Below are 20,100 nucleotides of genomic sequence, written 5' to 3'. Positions count from 1 at the left end.
AATTGTTGTAGTATAAATACACAGGTGGCTATTTAATAAATTATTTCAAACTTCAGAAAGTAGTATGCAAATATAACGCGCGCAGACTTGTCACTTATCTACACCGACTCGCATCAAGTACTTTATTTTGAAATAGATTAAATAAAAATCACAATTACACCATACCTTTGAATAGTTTTAGACCAAACGTCGTAGCATCTTTAGTGCTTTTAGGAACAGCATTTTCTTTCATTTCTAATTCTTCCTCACTTACAGTGAGGAAACGATTGGCCGTCATTTTGCTGAGTCACTCGAGGTGATCTCGACCACTCAGTGTGCACGGTTTCTTATAATCACCTCTGTATTTAGACTAATTTCAGATAATGCAGTGGTCGGGAGCATACAAAAACAGTAAAATTAACTGAATTAAATTCAGGTTCCCCCCCACGATATAGAGCCTATTTTTTTCGACTGAAAAATGACAAACATGGCCAAAATCGTAATTTCTATTCATCAGTGTCTTTCTTGGACTGAACTATTCAGAAAAGAAAAGTTTGGTTCACAATGTTTCTTGAAACGTTGGTCCGGTGAACAGAATTATGGGAATTACAGCTTACATGAGACAATGTGCCCAAATTACATTGCATTTATTTTTGGACTGAGCAAATATTTTCCCCTTTCCTTTGTTTATTCATTCTTTTCATTCATTTTCAGTAACTAGTTTATCCTGGTCAATGGTGGATCCATGATGGAACACTAAGAGCAGAGTGGGAATATACAGTATCTTGAATGTGACACCAGTCCATTAGACCAGCGTCTCTCAACCACAAGGCCGCGGCCCACAAAGCGCCATCTAGCAGGCTGTGAATTTTTTTTCCAAGCTAATTTTTGTGAGGGGTTATCGATGAAAATGAGGCATTGTTATGGCGATATACACGTGAGCTAAAAGTTATGGTCACACAGCAGGTGAACACTTGACCGTCACGCCTTTGAGCACTTGAGCTTGAGTGGCCACGCCCACTCATGGAGCGCGTCGCGTGCACTTTTGGAACCCGGCCGTTATAGGAAACACCTGATACTGATTTGAGCGTGATCAGTACGCACAGATACGGACGCTGTTTTCACAGAGGCTTTGCGAAGTATTATCACGCTTGTTTCTAGCCATGTTTATAACGCTGTTTAAATACCCTGCTTTATGATTCTGTTTTGCTTTTGTAAATCTCACGCCTGCTAATAAACACCCTTCCTGCACTTAGATCCGTCTCTCGCCGTCTATCTTGTCGCGTCCTGATCCCCAGATCTTTAATCCAGCCACATATAAAAAGTTACACGCCTCCATGCTCTTCCAGGTTTTTATCTGTGTGTCCGTGTAGAACGATGTCTGCAGCACCAGGTAGTTTGAGATGTCGGGGAACTCAACGGATGGATAATTTTCCAACTTGTAGAAAAAAAAATCCTTCTTTGTTAGCGTGTAAGGATCTAATCCCATCGAGTGGTTTCTATATCCACTTTTTTTGCGTGTACTTTTTGGTTTTAATAACTTGTTTGTTTGCTGTACACAAACATAGCAATAAGGTCTTGTGTTAATGGACCAGACTCCACTTTTGGATCCCTTTTGACTGAAAATGACCTGCATGCATAGTTTGGTTTCTGGTACATCCATACGGTTTTAAATACAATACCTACAATTAAAAATTTGTTTTTATTGCATTTATTTAATTCCTGGGCTCCCATGTGTAACAGGGAGTGATGTTGCGTTCCATTAATACACTTTACAATAGATTATTAGATTCTAATAGAATAGATGAGCCAAAATAATTAGGGATCTTTTTTAATGGGCCCCGACTCGTTATAAGTATGAATAGGCGGGCTTCAAAGTAAGGTTGAGGACTCCTGCATTAGACTGCTGTAGATTTATCTCTCAAAATATAACTGATTTTTCTAACATGGGCTGTTTTTTTTTTTAAATCTGCTGAGAACGAGTTGAGAACTCAAATTTCTCCAGTGCTTCCCACCAGGTGATTTTGGGAATGTCCGCAGGAGGACCGTGCCACTCACCTCCACTGAATAAGAGATATCATCGTTGTTGTTGTCATTGATTTTCTCAAAGAGTTCTTCACAGAGCTGCAAGGCAAGAGGGATGAAAATGGTGCATTAGGCAGCACGGAGAGAGAGAGAGACTGATCAATAAAGCACACAAATAACTCAAACCGCTGCTAGATGCTTGAGACAGTGATCTTAATTCCTTAATGTCTTCAGGCTACGCTTGCTGCTCAGATAAACCTGACTCATTCACCTCTGCTGTCCTTTTCCTTCCTTTCATTACGCTTAGAAATAAAAGATAATCCATATGAACCTGAGGAATGATGCCTTCCTGTCCTTCTTCCTGCTTTCCCATCATTGTGTAGGACTTGCCAGCGCCAGTCTGGCCATAAGCAAATATGCAAACGTTGTAGCCTTCGAAGGCGTGCTGCAGCATCTCCTTCCCGATGTCATTGTACACCTGGCTCTGCGCTGCAAAGCAGGGGTCGTCCGGCTAGAACCAGAAGAGAAAAGCTCGCGTTAGCATACGTTTTATTGTGAAGGATGAAGATTAATTGCTCATATAATCTGCACAACAGGCATCTGAGTAACATTTGTTGTGCTCATGCTGTAAAAATGCCTGTTGTGCACACTGAGATGGAAAGGAAAGAGAAAGGAGAAATTCATGAAGAGAGACATGAAAGACATTACCGTGGTGTGTGACCAGTACGAGTGGTCAAAGCTGAAGGACTTTGGTGGCTCTTTCGGGTTTTTGGGATTCAATATACCTGGGAAAAGAACAGGAAAGAAACCATTAACGTTGTGTAAAGAAATATTTATCTTGAGTGCGCTATTTACTGAACCCTTTTTATCTGGTCTACTTTCTCAGAGAAAAGATATAAATGGCTCAAAGACTCTTGTGAGAGCTTTATGTCATATCAGTGTTTCTCGACCACTGGGCCACGGCCCACTGCGCCATGAATTTTTTTCAAGTTTGAAGCCAAATACTAAATAGTTCAGGATGTTGTAGTGTCCCAAATCCGGTAGCTGGTTTGCTGTACACTTTTCAAGTGGAATACATATTTGTGGGTAAATTAAGAAGAACAAGTCTTTATTTTTGTCACATTCCTCCTCTGCATTTAACCCGTGCATGCACACAGATTGAGAGAGAGAGAGAGAGAGAGAAAGAGAGAGCAAGCACAGAGGGCTGAATAAATAAATACGTTTGTGGGTAAATTATATGGGTCTGTCATGCCTGCTGGAAGAGAAGAACAGGGAGGATTGAGAATCGAGCAGCTGTAGTTTGTTTACACCCAATACTAAAACTCGTAGCGTCCTAGCAACCATCGCAAAGATGCATACAAAAAGCCCAGAAACTCCCATTTACCTGGGCAAAAATGATACAGGATTTATCTTGTAGTGTCCTGATCCCCAGATCTTTATCCCAGCCACATATAAAAATTTACACGCCTCCGTGCTCTTCCAGGATTTCATTTGTGTGTCCATGTAGAATGATGTCTGCAGCACCAAGTCGTTTGAGATGTCAGGGAACTCAATGGATGGATAATTTTCCAATTAATTTATTCATTATAAAAAGTGGACGAATAACTTTATTTAAATACGATAAATTGATCAGCAGAGCTGGTGGGGTCGTGCATGTATGGATACAAATACAAAAGACTAAAAAAATAAACACAATCTTTGAAAAAAACAAACAAACTTAAATCTGTTGATTATCTGTTAATTATCTTCACATTAAGTTAATTAATAGTATGCATAACTATCGTCTTTGTATTTAGTTCCGGCTACAGTAGGATCAAAACTTATTCTACTAATGTCAAATTTAGCTAGTAAATTTCTTTCATCAGAAAAATCCTTCTTGGCATGTACGGTAAGGATCTAATCCCATTGAGTGGTTTCTATAGCCACATCTTTTGGAGTGTACTTCTTGGTTTTAATAAATTGCTTATTTTCTGTACACAAACATGGCAATAAGTTCTTATGTAAATGGACCAGACTCCACTTTCGGATCCCTTTTGACTGAGAATGCCCTGCATGCATCATCTGACTTCTGGCACATCCGTACAGTTTTAAATACAATACCTACAATTAAACATTTGTTTTTACTGCATTTATTTAATTCCTGGGCTCCCATCTGTCACAGGGAGTGATGTTGCGTTCCATTAATACACTTTATAATAGATTATTAGATTCTAATAGAATAGATGAGCCAAAGTAATTGGGGATCTTTTTTAATGGGCCCCGACTCGTTACAAGCATGAATAGGTGGGCCTCAGAGTAGAAAAGGTTGAGAACCCCCGTTATACATTGCACCTATGAATCTGGTAAATAGTGTCCTATGTGAGCAATAATTTCATAATACGACTCCGTGATTCTATAGACTATAGCGTTCACATAGCTTGAGTTCTTAAGTAAAAAAAAATTCTAGGAAACAAATATATCTCATCTCATTATCTCTAGCCGCTTTATCCTTCTACAGGGTCGCAGGCAAGCTGGAGCCTATCCCAGCTGACTACGGGCGAAAGGCGGGGTACACCCTGGACAAGTCGAAACAAATATATATGTTTATTAAAATATAAATGAAATGTTCAGGATAACTAGCCTTAAAATGATATCGGAACAGTATGAGGGAGAATCTCATGATTCAAACCGATTTTGATTCAGGGTACTAATTATGAAATGCCTGAATTATTATTATTATTATTTTTTTTTTAACTTCGACTACAAACATTTTTAAAAGCAGGACTGCATGCTGTTTTTAAAACCACGATTTCACCATTGTCAATCCATTCCATCAGGACAGCCAGAATGAATTTCACTGCTTGAATTTTTCATTATATTTATGGCCTAAATAAATAGACAAACAAATAAAAATACTCTCCATTCTATTTATACATCCATCCATCCATCCATGCATCCATTATCTATAACCCCTTATCCTGTGCAGGGTCACGGGCAAGCTGGAGCCTATCCGAGCTAACTATGAGCGAAAGGCGGGGTACACCCTGGACAAGTCGCCAGATCACCACAGGGCTGACACATAGACACAGACACCCATTCACACGCCTTCACATTCACACTTACGGTCAATTTAGAGCCACCAGTTAACCTAACCTGCATGTCTTTGGACTGTAGGGGAAACTGGAGCACCCGGAAGAAACCCACGCGGACACGAGGAGAACATGCAAACTCCGCACAGAAAGGCTCCTGTCAGCCACTGGGCTCGAACCCAGAACCTTCTTGCTGTGAGGAGACAGTGCTAACCACTACACCACCGTGCCGCCTGCACTTTTTTTTTTTGGTGGATTTACGGTTATGACATTTTCGAAACGTTTTGCTTGTAAAGGTTTGTCATATGAAGAATAATTAAAAATTTAAGGAAAAAAATTTAAAAAGCTGTAAATAAATGCATGTCATTTATTGCATGCTTTATTTTCCACCCCCCAAAAAAAAAAAAAAAAACCTGGATGGAACATTCCAATTTCCAAACTGAACATAAGTTACTCAAGTTACTTATAAAAAAGTTAATGCATCATCATATTCCTTATAATTATAGGTAATTACTTAAAATTTCCAAACAGACACTTTTTTTTTAAGGCGGCACGGTGGTGTAGTGGTTAGCGCTGTTGCCTCACAGCAAGAAGGTTCTGGGTTCGAACCCAGCAGCCGGCGAGGGCCTTTCTGTGTGGAGTTTGCATGTTCTCCCTGTGTCTGTGTGGGTTTCCTCCGGGTGCTCCGGTTTCCCCCACAGTCCAAAGACATGCAGGTTAGGTTAACATGGGGCGGCCTTGGGCTAAAGTGCCCTTGAGCAAGGTACCCGACCCCTGACTGCTCCCCGGGCACTTTAGTGTGGCTGCCCACTGCTCTGGGTGCGCGCGCGCACGTGTGTTCACTGCTTCAGATGGGTTAAATGCAGAGGATAAATTTCACTGTGCTTGAAGTGTGCATGTGACAAAGGTTTTTTTCTTCTTCTTTCTCTAGTGTTTATCGTTTCTATAGATGAATCTGAAAATGCTATTTTATTTGGGACTGAAAAAAAAAACATTTAATAAATGAATGATCACTTCAGGTCAATTAACTGAAAAACAATCGATTCACCGGCTCATAAATGAGAGCAGCTGAAAAAAAAAAAAAATTCGGTACTCTTGTTCATTTTTCCCCCCAATGCAATACCATATGGCGTAAAACCAAACTGTGAGGAACATTAACACTGAACACAGATTTACATTTCCATTACAAATCAGGAATTTGACAAGGAATTTATTTGAAAAAGCACAAGAAACTTGAAATTTGTGGATTCAGTAATGTGGTTGTGGATCTTCCCCTCTCTTTACCTCTTTATCTAAACTGCACTTGAAGGCTTCAGGGGGAAAAAAAAAAATTAATCTTAGACAAGTTTAAGACCAAGATGCATTTGAGAAACGAGTATTTTTCTGTCCCTAGTAAAAGTCAGGGTGATTACGCTAACAATAATAATACAGTACCAGTCAAAAGTTACTGTATTATACTGGATGCACCTCTTAATTCATTGGTTTTTCTTTTAGTTGTTTTCTTTTTTTTTAATTAATAAAAAGACTCTTCATGTCAAAGTAAATGATGCATATCGTTTGTCTTTACTTAGTTGAGCGGTTCTTGACATAACACGGATTACTATAATTGTGGATGGAATAGGGCTATTTACTGTATTTTTTATTATTTACTATTGGATCTCTAACACATTAAGAAGGCAAGAAATTGCACTAATTAACTTTTGACGAGGCACCTGCTACTTGAAAAGCGTTCCAGGTGACGACCTCATGAAGCTGGTTAAGACAATGCCAATAGTGTGTAAAGCATCAAAGTAAACGCTAGCTACGCTAAAGAATCTAAAATATTAAACACTGTTTTTCTTGAAGGGTGGTGTAGTGGTTAGCACTGTCGCCTCACGGCAAGAAGGCTCTGGGTTCGAGCCCAGTGGCCGATGGAGGCCTTTCTGTGTGGAGTTTGCATGTTCTTTCCGTGTCTGTGTGGGTTTCCTCTGGGTGCTCTGGTTTCCTCCACAGTCCAAAAGACACGTAGGTTAGGCTAATTGGTGGCTCTAAATTGACCGTAGGTGTGAATGAGTGTGAATGGTTGTCTGTGTGTATGTGTCAGCCCTGCGATAACCTAGCGACTTGTCCAGGGTGTACCCCGCCTTTCGCCCATAGTCAGCTGGGATAGGCTCCAGCTTGCCCATGACCCTGCACAGGATAAGCGGTTACAGATGGATGTTATTTCACAGTTTTAATGTCTTCAGTATTGTTCTACAACAGACCTGGGCATTTTACGGCCTGCGGGCCGCATCCGGCCTTCTGGTTCATTCTGAGCGGCCCGCGTAAGGTTAATTAGAAATTACAAAATAAACATATTTTCTAATTTTACCTCATGCATGGACTGAATGTGCATTGCTTTTATTTTGAAGTTGTGTTCAACAAAAACGCAATGCGCGCGACACGAACGTGACATGAAATCCCACGAAACCTAATCCCGCGATAACTACTTCCGTAATTTGTCCAGACCAACCACAAACTTGTACGTCATCCTTCAAACGGTCCAGCTAATCACATAGTGTAACGTCACCAGCAGGCGCCGGAGCCCGAGCCGATCTGTAGATCTGATACCTACACCGAATCGACTGATGATCATCTGTCAGCTGTGCTTCGCATCTCCACCTCAGACATTCAACCTGACTTTGATGCACTCGTTAAAGACCGACAGAGACTAGATTTCTCTCACTGAACAAATAAAAAACTGAAAAACACCAAATGAGGTGATTAGACTACAAATGTGGGCATCATTATTATACAACCCCGATTCCAAAAAAGTTGGGACAAAGTACAAATTGTAAATAAAAATGGAATGCAATGATGTGGAAGTTTCAAAATTCCATATTTTATTCAGAATAGAACATAGATGACATATCAAATGTTTAAACTGAGAAAATGTATCATTTAAAGAGAAAAATTAAGTGATTTTAAATTTCATGACAACAACACATCTCAAAAAAGTTGGGACAAGGCCATGTTTACCACTGTGAGACATCCCCTTTTCTCTTTACAACAGTCTGTAAACGTCTGGGGACTGAGGAGACAAGTTGCTCAAGTTTAGGGATAGGAATGTTAACCCGTCTCGTCTCGTCTTCTTCCGCTTATCCAGGACCGGGTCGCGGAGGCAGCAGTCTAAGCATGGAAGCCCAAACTTCCCTTTCCCCAGACACCTCGGCCAGCTCCTCGGGAAGAACACCGAGGCGTTCCCAGGCCAGCCGAGAGACATAGTCCCTCCAGCGTGTCCTGGGTCTTCCCCGGGGCCTCCTCCCGGGGGGACATGCCTGGAACACCTCCCCAGGGAGGCGTCCAGGAGGCATCCGAAAAAGATGCCCGAGCCACCTCAGCTGGTTCCTCTCGATGTGGAGGAGCAGCGGCTCTACTCCGAGCTCCTCCCGAGTGACTGTGCTTCTCACCCTATCTCTAAGGGAGCGCCCAGCCACCCTGCGAAGGAAACTCATTTCAGCCGCTTGTATCCGCGATCTTGTTCTTTCTGTCATTACCCAAAGCTCATGACCATAGGTGAGAGTCGGAACGTAGATCGACCGGTAAATTGAGAGCTTCGCCTTTTGGCTCAGCTCCTTCTTCACCACGACGGACCGGTAAAGCGACCGCATCACTGCGGAGGCTGCACCGATCCGCCTGTCGATCTCACGCTCCATCCTTCCCTCACTCGTGAACAAGATCCCGAGATACTTAAACTCCTCCACTTGAGGCAGGACTTCTCCACCAACCTGGAGAGGGCAAGCCACCCTTTTCCGGTCGAGAACCATGGCCTCGGACTTGGAGGTGCTGATTCTCATCCCAGCCGCTTCACACTCGACTGCAAACCGCCCCAGTGCATGCTGAAGGTCCTGGTTTGAAGAAGCCAACAGGACAACATCATCCGCAAAAAGCAGAGATGAAATCCTGTGGTTCCCAAACAGGATTCCTTCCGGCCCCTGGCTGCGCCGAGAAATTCTGTCCATAAAAATTATGAACAGAACCGGTGACAAAGGGCAGCCCTGACGGAGTCCAACATGCACTGGGAACAGGTCTGACTTACTGCCGGCAATGCGAACCAGACTCCTGCTCCGTTCGTACAGGGACCGGACAGCCCTTAGCAAAGAGCCCCGAACCCCATACTCCCGAAGCACCCCCCACAGAATACCACGGGGGACACGGTCGAATGCCTTCTCCAGATCCACAAAGCACATGTGGACTGGTTGGGCAAACTCCCATGAACCCTCGAGCACCCTATGAAGGGTATAGAGCTGGTCCAGTGTTCCGCGACCAGGACGAAAACCGCATTGTTCCTCCTGGATCCGAGGTTCGACTATCGGTCGAATTCTCCTCTCCAGTACCCTGGAGTAAACTTTCCCTGGGAGGCTGAGAAGTGTGATTCCCCTATAATTGGAGCACACTCTCCGGTCCCCTTTCTTAAAAAGAGGGACCACCACCCCAGTCTGCCACTCCAGAGGCACTGTCCCCGACCGCCACGCGATGTTGCAGAGGCGTGTCAACCAAGACAGCCCCACAACATCCAGAGACTTGAGATACTCAGGGCGGATCTCATCCACCCCCGGTGCCTTGCCACCGAGGAGCTTGCAAACCACCTCAGTGACTTCGGCTTGGGTAATGGACGAGTCCACCTCTGAGTCATCAGCCTCAGTCTCCTCAGTGGAAGACATGACGGTGGGATTGAGGAGATCCTCAAAGTATTCCTTCCACCGCCCGACAATGTCCCCAGTCGAGGTCAACAGCTCCCCACCCGCACTGTAAACAGTGTTGGCAGAGTACTGCTTCCCCCTCCTGAGGCGCCGGACGGTTTGCCAGAATTTCTTCGAGGCCGACCGATAGTCCTTCTCCATGGCCTCCCCGAACTCCTCCCAGTTCCGAGTTTTTGCCTCCGCAACTGCCCGAGCTGCAGCACGCCTGGCCTGCCGATACCCGTCGGCTGCCTCAGGAGTCCCGGAGGTCAACATGGCCCGATAGGACTCCTTCTTCAGCTTGACGGCATCCCTTACTTCCGGTGTCCACCACCGGGTTCGGGGATTGCCGCCACGACAGGCACCGGAGACCTTGCGGCCACAGCTCCGAACAGCTGCGTCCACAATGGAGGTAGAGAACATGGTCCACTCAGACTCAATGTCCCCCGCCTCCCTCGGAAGCTGGGAAAAGCTCTCCCGGAGGTGGGAGTTAAAGACCTCCCCAACAGAGTGCTCGGCCAGACGTTCCCAGCAGACCCTCACCATACGTTTGGGCCTGCCAGGTCTGTCCAGCTTCCTCCTCCGCCAGCGGATCCAACTCACCACCAGGTGGTGATCAGTTGACAACTCAGCCCCTCTCTTCACCCGAGTGTCCAAGACATAGGGTCGGAGATCAGATGACACGACTACAAAGTCGATCATCGACCTCCGACCTAAGGTGTCCTGGTGCCACGTGCACTTATGGACACCCCTATGCTCGAACATGGTGTTCGTTATGGACAAACTGTGACTAGCACAGAAGTCCAATAACAAAACACCACTCGGGTTCAGATCGGGGAGGCCGTTCCTCCCAACCACGCCCCTCCAGGTGTCACTGTCATCGCCCACGTGAGCATTGAAGTCCCCCAGTAGCACAATGGAGTCCCCAGTCTGAGCACCCCTCAGTACCTCTCCCAGGGACTCCAAGAAGGCCGGATACTCTATACTGCTATTTGGCCCGTAGGCACAAACAACAGCAAGAGCCCTCTCCCCAATCCGAAGGCGCAGAGAGGCGACCCTCTCGTTCACTGGGGTAAACTCCAACACATGGCGGCTGAGCTGGGGAGCTATAAGGAAGCCCACACCAGCCCGCCGCCGCTCACCATGGGCGACTCCAGAGAAGTGGAAAGTCCAGCCCCTCTCGAGGAGCTGGGTTCCAGAGCCCAAGCTGTGCGTGGAGGTGAGCCCGACTATCTCTAGCCGGTACCTCTCAACCTCCCGCACAAGCTCAGGCTCCTTCCCCCCCAGCGAAGTGACATTCCATGTCCCAACAGCCAGCCGCTGTGTCCGGGGATCAGGTCGTCGAGGCCCCTGCCTTCGACTGCCACCCAATCCACACTGCACCAAACCCCTACTGCTACCTCTGTGGGTGGTGAACCCACAGGAGGTCGGGCCCACGTCGCCTCTTCGGGCTGAGCCCGGCCGGGCCCCATGGGCAAAGGCCCGACCACCAAGCGCTCGCATACGAGCCCCAACCCCGGGCCTGGCTCCAGGGTGGGGCCCCGGCTGCGTCCTACCGGGCGACGTCACGGTCCTGGATTTTTTCTCCATAGGGGTTTTTTGGTGAACTGCTCTTGGTCTGGCCTGTCACCTAGGACCTGTCTGCCTTGGGAAACCCTAACAGGGGCATAATGCCCCCGACAACATAGCTCCTAGGATCATTCAAGCACACAAACCCCTCCACCACAATAAGGTGGCAGTTCTAGGAGGGGGGAATGTTAACCCATTCTTGTCTAATGTAGGATTCTAGTTGCTCAACTGTCTTAGGTCTTTTTTGTCGTATCTTCCGTTTTATGATGCGCCAAATGTTTTCTATGGGTGAAAGATCTGGACTGCAGGCTGGCCAGTTCAGTACCCGGACCCTTCTTCTACGCAGCCATGATGCTGTAATTGATGCAGTATGTGGTTTGGCATTGTCATGTTGGAAAATGCAAGGTCTTCCCTGAAAGAGACGTCGTCTGGATGGGAGCATATGTTGCTCTAGAACCTGGATATACCTTTCAACATCGATGGTGTCTTTCCAGATGTGTAAGCTGCCCATGCCACACGCACTAATGCAACTCCATACCATCAGAGATGCAGGCTTCTGAACTGAGCGCTGATAACAACTTGGGTCGTCCTTCTGCTCTTTAGTCCGAATGACACGGCGTCCCTGATTTCCATAAAGAACTTCACATTTTGATTCGTCTGACCACAGAACAGTTTTCCACTTTGCCACAGTCCATTTTAAACGAGCCTTGGCCCAGAGAAGACATCTGCGCTTCTGGATCATGTTTAGATACGGCTTCTTCTTTGAACTATAGAGTTTTAGCTGGCAACGGTGGATGGCATGGTGAATTGTGTTCACAGATAATGTTCTCTGGAAATATTCCTGAGCCCATTTTGTGATTTCCAATACAGAAGCATGCCTGTATGTGATGCAGTACCGTCTAAGGGCCCGAAGATCACGGGCACCCAGTATGGTTTTCCGGCCTTGACCCTTACGCACAGAGATTCTTCCAGATTCTCTGAATCTTTTGATGATATTATGCACTGTAGATGATGATATGTTCAAACTCTTTGCAATTTTACACTGTCGAACTCCTTTCTGATATTGCTCCACTATTTGTCGGCGCAGAATTAGGCTACGTTTACACTAGACCGTATCTGTCTCGTTTTCTTCGCGGATGCACTGTCCGTTTACATTAACCCCCCTGAAAAAGCGGGGAAACGGGAATCCGCCAGCGTCCACGTATTCAATCTAGATCGTATCAGCTCCGGTGCTGTGTAAACATTGAGAATACGCGAATACGCTGTGCTGAGCTCTAGCTGGCGTCTCATTGGACAACGTCACTGTGACATCCACCTTCCTGATTCGCTGGCGTTGGTCATGTGACGCGACTGCTGAAAAACGGCGCAGACTTCCGCCTTGTATCACCTTTCATTAAAGAGTATAAAAGTATGAAAATACTGCAAATACTGATGCAAATACTGCCCATTGTGTAGTTATGATTGTCTTTAGGCTTGCCATCCTTCCACTTGCAAGTAATAAGTGATATGCGCTGGGATCACACACACAGCGGCTCAGTCCCGAATCGTGGCTTGTTCACTTCACTCGCGCGCTCTGTGAGCTGCGCAGGGCCGGAGTGCACACCCTCCAGAGGGCACTCGCTGTTCAGGGCGGAGTGATTTGGAGCGCAGGATGCCTGCGGAGCCGAGCGTATCCGCGTATTGGTGTTGCTGTGTGCACGGCTAACGGTTTTAGTGTAAACGCGAATCATTTTAAGAACATTAATCTGATGATCCGCTGATTCGACGTAATGTAAACGTAGCCTTAGGGGGATTGGTGATCCTCTTCCCATCTTTACTTCTGAGAGCCGCTGCCACTCCAAGATGCTCTTTTTATACCCAGTCATGTTAATGACCTATTGCCAATTGACCTAATGAGTTGCAATTTGGTCCTCCAGCTGTTCCTTTTTTGTACCTTTAACTTTTCCAGCCTCTTATTGCCCCTGTCCCAACTTTTTTGAGATGTGTTGCTGTCATGAAATTTCAAATGAGCCAATATTTGGCATGAAATTTCAAAACGTCTCACTTTCGACATCTGATATGTTGTCTACGTTCTATTGTGAACACAATATCAGTTTTTGAGATTTGTAAATTATTGCATTCCATTTTTATTTACAATTTGTACTTTGTCAGAACTTTTTTTGGAATCGGGGTTATAATATGATGTATCTTGCTTGATATTTGGAGTAGAAAGGCAATATTGTGATGTCTTTATTGTGTTTTGGGGTGAATGTGACTGAAAAAAAAAAAAGGTACAAACGTTCACATTTTGTTAACCATTGTTTTGGGAAATTTGATTGAATAAATGACATTTTTTGTAAGGCAACCTCGTTTTTTTTCCATACTCTTACCAGTCTTAGCAGCTTGTAAAAACAACGTTATTTATTGCTTTATATAAAAGAAATACAATTAATATTATGCAGAATTTAGTTCAGCCTTGTGGTCCGGCCCTCCACAAAATTTTCTGTTTCTCACGTGGCCCCATGGAAAAAATAATTGCCCACCCCTGCTCTACAATGTAGAAAACGGTCAATACAGAAAAACCTATGAATAAGTAGAGTAGGAGTGTCCAAACTTTTGACTGGTACTGTATTTTAAACTGGGAATAACAAAGTTTCACTTCTCTTTTATTGCCCACTGCAGCAAGTAAATCATTTGGTCTTAAAAAAATAATAAGAAGAAAAATAAATAAATAAACCCACAAGCAAGTCTCCAGAAGAAGTGAAAGCCAGGCTGACATATGACCTCACAGCACAGAAACGCAATGTTCATTACCCAAGCACTTTCTATTCAGGTTTAACACAAAAGGAAGGAACCTCAGACATAACAGCTTGTAATTTATTAAAATGAGACCGTTCGGTCGCGACACGTTTAGCACTTCAACTATGCATGCGGCAACGCTAGCGTTCCTCCATGCAATCTCGCTCGTGCTTTCTCTCTGCAAACCATTTCAGCCATGTTGAATATTTTCCTGTCGTCTCATTCCCCTCTGCCCACCTCCACTCCTCAATCCACACATTCCTTCCCCCAGTCCACACCCCCCCCCATCTTTCTGTCTTGCTGCATTGCTGTCTTAATAAACAGCAATGTACAACCATGTCTGGTATTTAGCGAGTTTGGACAACCGGGCCTGCTCTCTGTCCCTACATGCATTGCAGCAGCGGGTTAAGCCTCGTAGTACGACCGTGCCTCAGGAATGTACTGTAGGATATTTATAGTCGTAAAGGGGGTCAGCTGCTGCTGAAGTCCCCATGACCATGTCAGAGCTTGCCAGCATGTTAAAGCCACGAGCAGACTATCCCGATGCTTTGGTTGGGGGTGGGGGTGTTGGAGTCATGTTTGCAGCGAAAGCAAAGCTGGAAAAAAGAGGGAGAGACTGATTAATGTGAAGAGCACGCGCTTGACCTAGCAACGGCCCAAACACAAGAGCAACACACAGTCAAGGCTTCAGTTAGATGTCCGTGCCAGGACCACCACTTCATCAGCGAGGAGACAGGGGAAATTTATTATAATGCAGTTTAAAGTGTTGAACGTGTCAGTATGGAGGAAGTAGAGAGCACAGACATGGATATTAAAGGTTGACTGCCTTTCAGATTTTTCAAGTGTAGGTTGTAAAAAGAATTTTCCCTGACACCCAATTATTTTTGTTCAGTGGACCAAAAGCTACAGAATTTGACTCACCGACTTCGAATTTTATTTGTTTTTGGGGGTTTTTTTGTTTAAATAAAACAATTAATAAATTTAGAGCCACGTGGCCCTACATTCTCCACTATTTTTTCCTGCTTCACCATGACCCGATTCAAGATACTATGCCATGCATCACATTTGCCCCTTTTCCACCAAAGCAGTTCCAGGGCTGGTTCGGGGCCAGTGCTTAGTTTGGAACCGGGTTTTCTGTTTCCACTGACAAAGAACTGGCTCTGGGGCCAGAAAAAACGGTTCCAGGCTAGCACCAACTCTCTGCTGGGCCAGAGGAAAGAACCGCTTATGTCAGCGGGGGGGCGGAGTTGTTAAGACCAACAACAATAAGACCACGAAAGATCGCCATTTTTAAGCGACGAGAAGCCGCAGCTGTACAAACGCGAAGTCAGCCATTATTATTATTGTTGTTGTTGCTGCTTCTTCCGTGTTGTTTTTGCTTCGATATTTGCGCCAAAGTTTATGCAAATGTAGCGACGTAACTGACGTATACAGCGACGTAATGACGTGGCTTCCCTTAGCACCGCGAGCTATGGAAAAGCAAACTGGTTCTCAGCTGGCTTGCAAGTTGAACGAGTTGTGAACCAGCACCAGCACTGGCCCCGAACCAGCCCTGGAACTGATTTGGTGGAAAAGGGGTAATAGTGGGCTTTCCCCGTTCGCACAAGCCATTGTGGGATACAAATTTGAAGCAGGAGAGAACAAAGACGACGGAGTCATCTATATCCCCCACTCTATATACCAACTATACACCAAGTTCCAAGACATTATTTGTCACATTTTTCAAGTTCTGCTGCAGGAACCCAACCCTACCTCTTTACACTGACCTCAGCAGCCCATGGCATAAACCCACCGGACCTTTGGTCCAGGTGAGCTAAAAATTAAAATTTCTCACATTTCTTAGTATCAAAAGGCACATATACATTACTTAATCAACACATATACCAACTTTCAAGACCATACCACTCATAGTTTTCAAGTTCTGCTCCGGAAACAAAACCTACCCCTAAGACTAACCTGAGAGACTAACACTACGTTCACACTGCAGGCTGAAGTGACTCAAATCCGATTTTTTTGCCCATATGTGACCTGTATCCGATCTTTTATTGACAATATGAACGACACAGATCCGATTTTTTCAAATCCGACCCAGGCCGTTTGGATATGTGGTCCTAATTCCGATTCCTATCCGCTCTTTTCATATGCGACTTCAGTCTGAACCGCCAGGTCGCATTCATCCGACTTACACGTCATCAACAAGCCACAAACGTCACTATTCTGCGCTGAAGTAGGTGGCGGGTCTCTCACAAAAAGTTACAACAACATGGCGCATGACATCAATGCGACTCCGCACCCACATGTTCCTTTGAACGGAGGTTGCAGTCACTACCCCACAGAACGCCTGAGCCAAAACCCTTGCCTTCTTCCTTCTCAACCTCCTCCTTAACATCAGGCTATTGTGCATGTTCTGGCTCCGTCGCAACAACAACTGCATCATCGCCAGGTACTCCATGCTGGCTACTGTCATACACAGGAAACTTTAGGTTACTTCCGTAAACACTGGCCATGCCCACTGCCTGTGACGTCGTCGTATCCTGCAATGCGCATGCGGAACACTTTTAGGTCGCTTTTCGTTCATACTGAGGATCACATACAAGTCGCGTATATTTGTTAATGTGAACGACCTCACAAAAAAATCGGATTTCACAAAAAAAAATCGGAATTGAGCATTAAGCCTTGCAGTGTGAACGTAGTGCAAGTCTGAAATTGTTTCCATGGAAACATGAAAAATTAATTTTTCAAATTTCTTAGTATGAAAAGGCACATCTACATCACTACATTAGAAACCAAGTCAAAATCTATTTTTTAATGTAAAAATTTGAATTTTTTTTTTTTTTAAAAACCCAAAATTGCAAAAGGCACCAGTTCATATGTTGCTTGATATGTATACAAAAGGTTCATGAAGAGATCTTGAAGACCGACTGCAGTAACGGAAAGTGAGAAAAGACATTATGTTATATACAAAGGAAAGGAAACGCAGGACCAAACTAATAAATATCGGCGGTCAGCGAGCACCTCGGTGTGATCAGTTGTTCGTTTAGTGACCAAATGTCAGTGGAACTGTCCGTGCACGCTCAAAGTTAAACCTGTAGATGGCAGTAATGCAACACTGGACGCCAGCTGCCGTAAAACCCAAAAGAAGAAGAAAGTAAATCTGTGCATGCGTACACGGACTTCCTCTTTCTGCTTGACTGTGCAAAGCGAGCGATTTCATGCACATTATTTGCTTTAATCCCTTCAAATTAAATAACTTCCCAGCCACAGAATGGCCTCTTTTTTTTTAAAGATATTACAGAAATAAACATATAATCACAATGATCAAATTTCAGAGGGAACTAAATTTCACCGATTTTATGAAATCGAAAGGCCATCTAGCTTTAAGGGTGGAACAGTACACAACAACACACACAGGCCAGACATCACCACATAACAGATTCATACGGTTTTGACGCAAGACCAATTTCCTATTGTACTTATTATCTAATATTATCTCATTATCTCTAGCCGCTTTATCCTGTTCTACAGGGTCGCAGGCGAGCTGGAGCCTATCCCAGCTGACTACGGGCGAAAGGCGGGGTACACCCTGGACAAGTCGCCAGGTCATCACAGGGCTGACACATAGACACAGACAACCATTCACACTCACATTCACACCTACGGTCAATTTAGAGTCACCAGTTAACCTAACCTGCATGTCTTTGGACTGTGGGGGAAACCGGAGCACCCGGAGGAAACCCACGCGGACACGGGGAGAACATGCAAACTCCACACAGAAAGGCTCTCGCTGGCCACGGGGCTCGAACCCGGACCTTCTTGCTGTGAGGCGACAGCGCTAACCACTACACCACCGTGCCGCCCTATTATCTAATAGGAAAAATAAATTTCCTTTATTTAAAATTACAGTACAAATATGTAAACAAATGTTGAGCTGAACAGTTTTGTTTTTTTTTTTAAAGATTTATCCCAATAACGATGGGATGTGAGAATAGAAATAATTAATAATTCACAGTGACAGTACAACATAAACTCACTGTCCACTTTAGGAACATCTACACACCAGTACATTCATTCGGAGGTGCTTTTCTGCTCACCACGATTGTATAGAGTGATTGAATTTCCGTAGCCTTCCTGACAGTTCGAACCAGTCTGGCCATTCTCCTCGGACCTCCCTCACTGCACCCTTCAAGGCATTTCTGCCCATGGAACTGCTGCATACGTTTTTTGTTTGTTTTTTGTTTATCACACCATTCTGTGTAAAATCCAGGGAGTGTTGTGTGTGTGAAAATACTCAAACTAGCCTTTCTAGCACCAATAACCTAGCCTGGGAAATTCCATGCTGCTTTGCACAATCGTTCTGATCTGAAAAGACAGCATGGAAGCTATGGTCTAAAGGCTCGCCTGAGTTAGGGAGCCAATCAGAGAGTGGGGAGGGGTGGAAAGACGGTGACGCGTACTACTCGACAAACGGAAGCTTGTAGTTTATTTGGGACTGTTTACGGATCACATTTAACATGGCGGCGAGCGATACGAACCAAACTTTCGATCAAGCTTTAGACACTGTTCTGAATAGTTTAGAGCGAAAGTTTGTTTTAAAAAAAGAACAGCGTTTGGCGTTACAGTCTTTCTTCACCTCTTCGTCGCTCTAACTACGTCACCGGGTACAACTGCCATGATTGGCCATGGGCTACGTATACGCCAAATGATAGACATTCGCAACGTCCAATAAACGGCCGTTGACAATCGTAAACCACACCTCCACTACGAGAAATTCAATAGGCAGATTCCAGACCATATTTCACTTGTGATATGGTCTGGTGTTAACCAGACTACCAATAACCATCAGTGTCCCAGAGATCACATTTTTCCTCATTCTGGTGTTTGATATAAACATTAACATGAACTGAAGCTCTTGACTTGTACTTGCATGATCTGTAGGTGTATAGGTAGGTGTTCCTATTAAAGCGGCCAGTGAGCGTTTTCCAAACTACGAAGAAAGGGGGGGGAAAAAGTCAAAACAAAATGTGACAAGAAATTAAACGACTTTGAATAAAGTCTGCATTCCATTTAATAACAAATTTCATGGCTTGCTGTGTTTGTAATGAATTGTGAGAGAATGTTTGAGATGTCCTGACACCATTATTTTTAACAAGAGTGCTCTGAGACACAATATCCCCCGCTGGCAACGATGCTATAACTCTGGTAAAATGCGACTGAACTGAACGAAATTACAATATGCGTATTACCGACATATAACAAAGAATCCTGTCAAGTTTCGTGAAATTCCTCCAAAAATTGTGAGAGGACTCGATTTTAGAAGGTGAGTACGCTTCCTGGGACAGACAGATGGACATCGCCATGACATGATCCCCCTTCGGGCCTTTCGGCCAGCAGCGGATAATAAAAAATTATGAGGAAAGTTGATTTCAGAAAGTAAGCACACCTTGATGAAATTGCCAAAGTACAAGTTTGTTAATAATCAAGAGCATAACTCTGGGAAAATTTGCCCAAATTAAACGAAATTTCAATGTGTGTATAACTGTCATATAACAAAGCCTTTTGCCAAGTTTGGTGAAATTCCTCCACAAATTGTAAGAGGAGTTGATTTCAGAAGAACGTACACCCTCATGAAATTGTCGAAGTTATACATTTTGTTAATCAAGGGCTGTAACTCTGGTAAAATGTGACTCAATTGAACGTAATTATAATGTGTATTACCGACATATAACAAAGAATCCTGCCAAGTTTTGTGAAATTCCTCCAAAAACTGTGAGAGGAGTTGATTACAGAAGGTGAGCACCCTTCCCAGGACGGACGGACATCGCCACGACATAATCCACCTTCGGGCCTTTCGGACAGCAGGGGATAAAAAAATTGATAGCCGAGATAACGTCAAAGGGAATTAAACCTCATTTGAGCCAAACCAAAATTAGTATTATTCATTTTCACACACAAACATCTGCGATTTTTTTTTTTTAAACATG

The 20,100-nt window shown here is 44.4% G+C and overlaps 1 protein-coding gene across 6 annotated transcripts in view; it reads right to left on the bottom strand.

Annotated features, from left to right (window-relative positions):
• kif1b (kinesin family member 1B) overlaps window positions 1-20,100 on the bottom strand; it is a 286,078-nt gene that overhangs the window by 200,657 nt on the left and 65,321 nt on the right. For all 6 annotated transcript variants that reach the window (XM_060938398.1, XM_060938399.1, XM_060938400.1 and 3 more), the window contains exons 3-5: window positions 2,713-2,789; window positions 2,336-2,515; window positions 2,038-2,103 (exon numbers count right to left, since the gene is read on the bottom strand). In XM_060938398.1, the coding sequence (XP_060794381.1) occupies window positions 2,038-2,103; window positions 2,336-2,515; window positions 2,713-2,789 (323 nt within the window). The remainder of the gene's footprint in view (window positions 1-2,037; window positions 2,104-2,335; window positions 2,516-2,712; window positions 2,790-20,100) is intronic.

The sequence above is a fragment of the Neoarius graeffei genome, chromosome 13, assembly GCF_027579695.1.
Source record: "Neoarius graeffei isolate fNeoGra1 chromosome 13, fNeoGra1.pri, whole genome shotgun sequence".
Classification (NCBI taxonomy): Eukaryota; Metazoa; Chordata; class Actinopteri; order Siluriformes; family Ariidae; genus Neoarius; species Neoarius graeffei.
The sequence above is the reverse complement of the archived record's forward strand: the minus strand, read 5'-3'. Positions and strand labels throughout refer to the sequence as shown.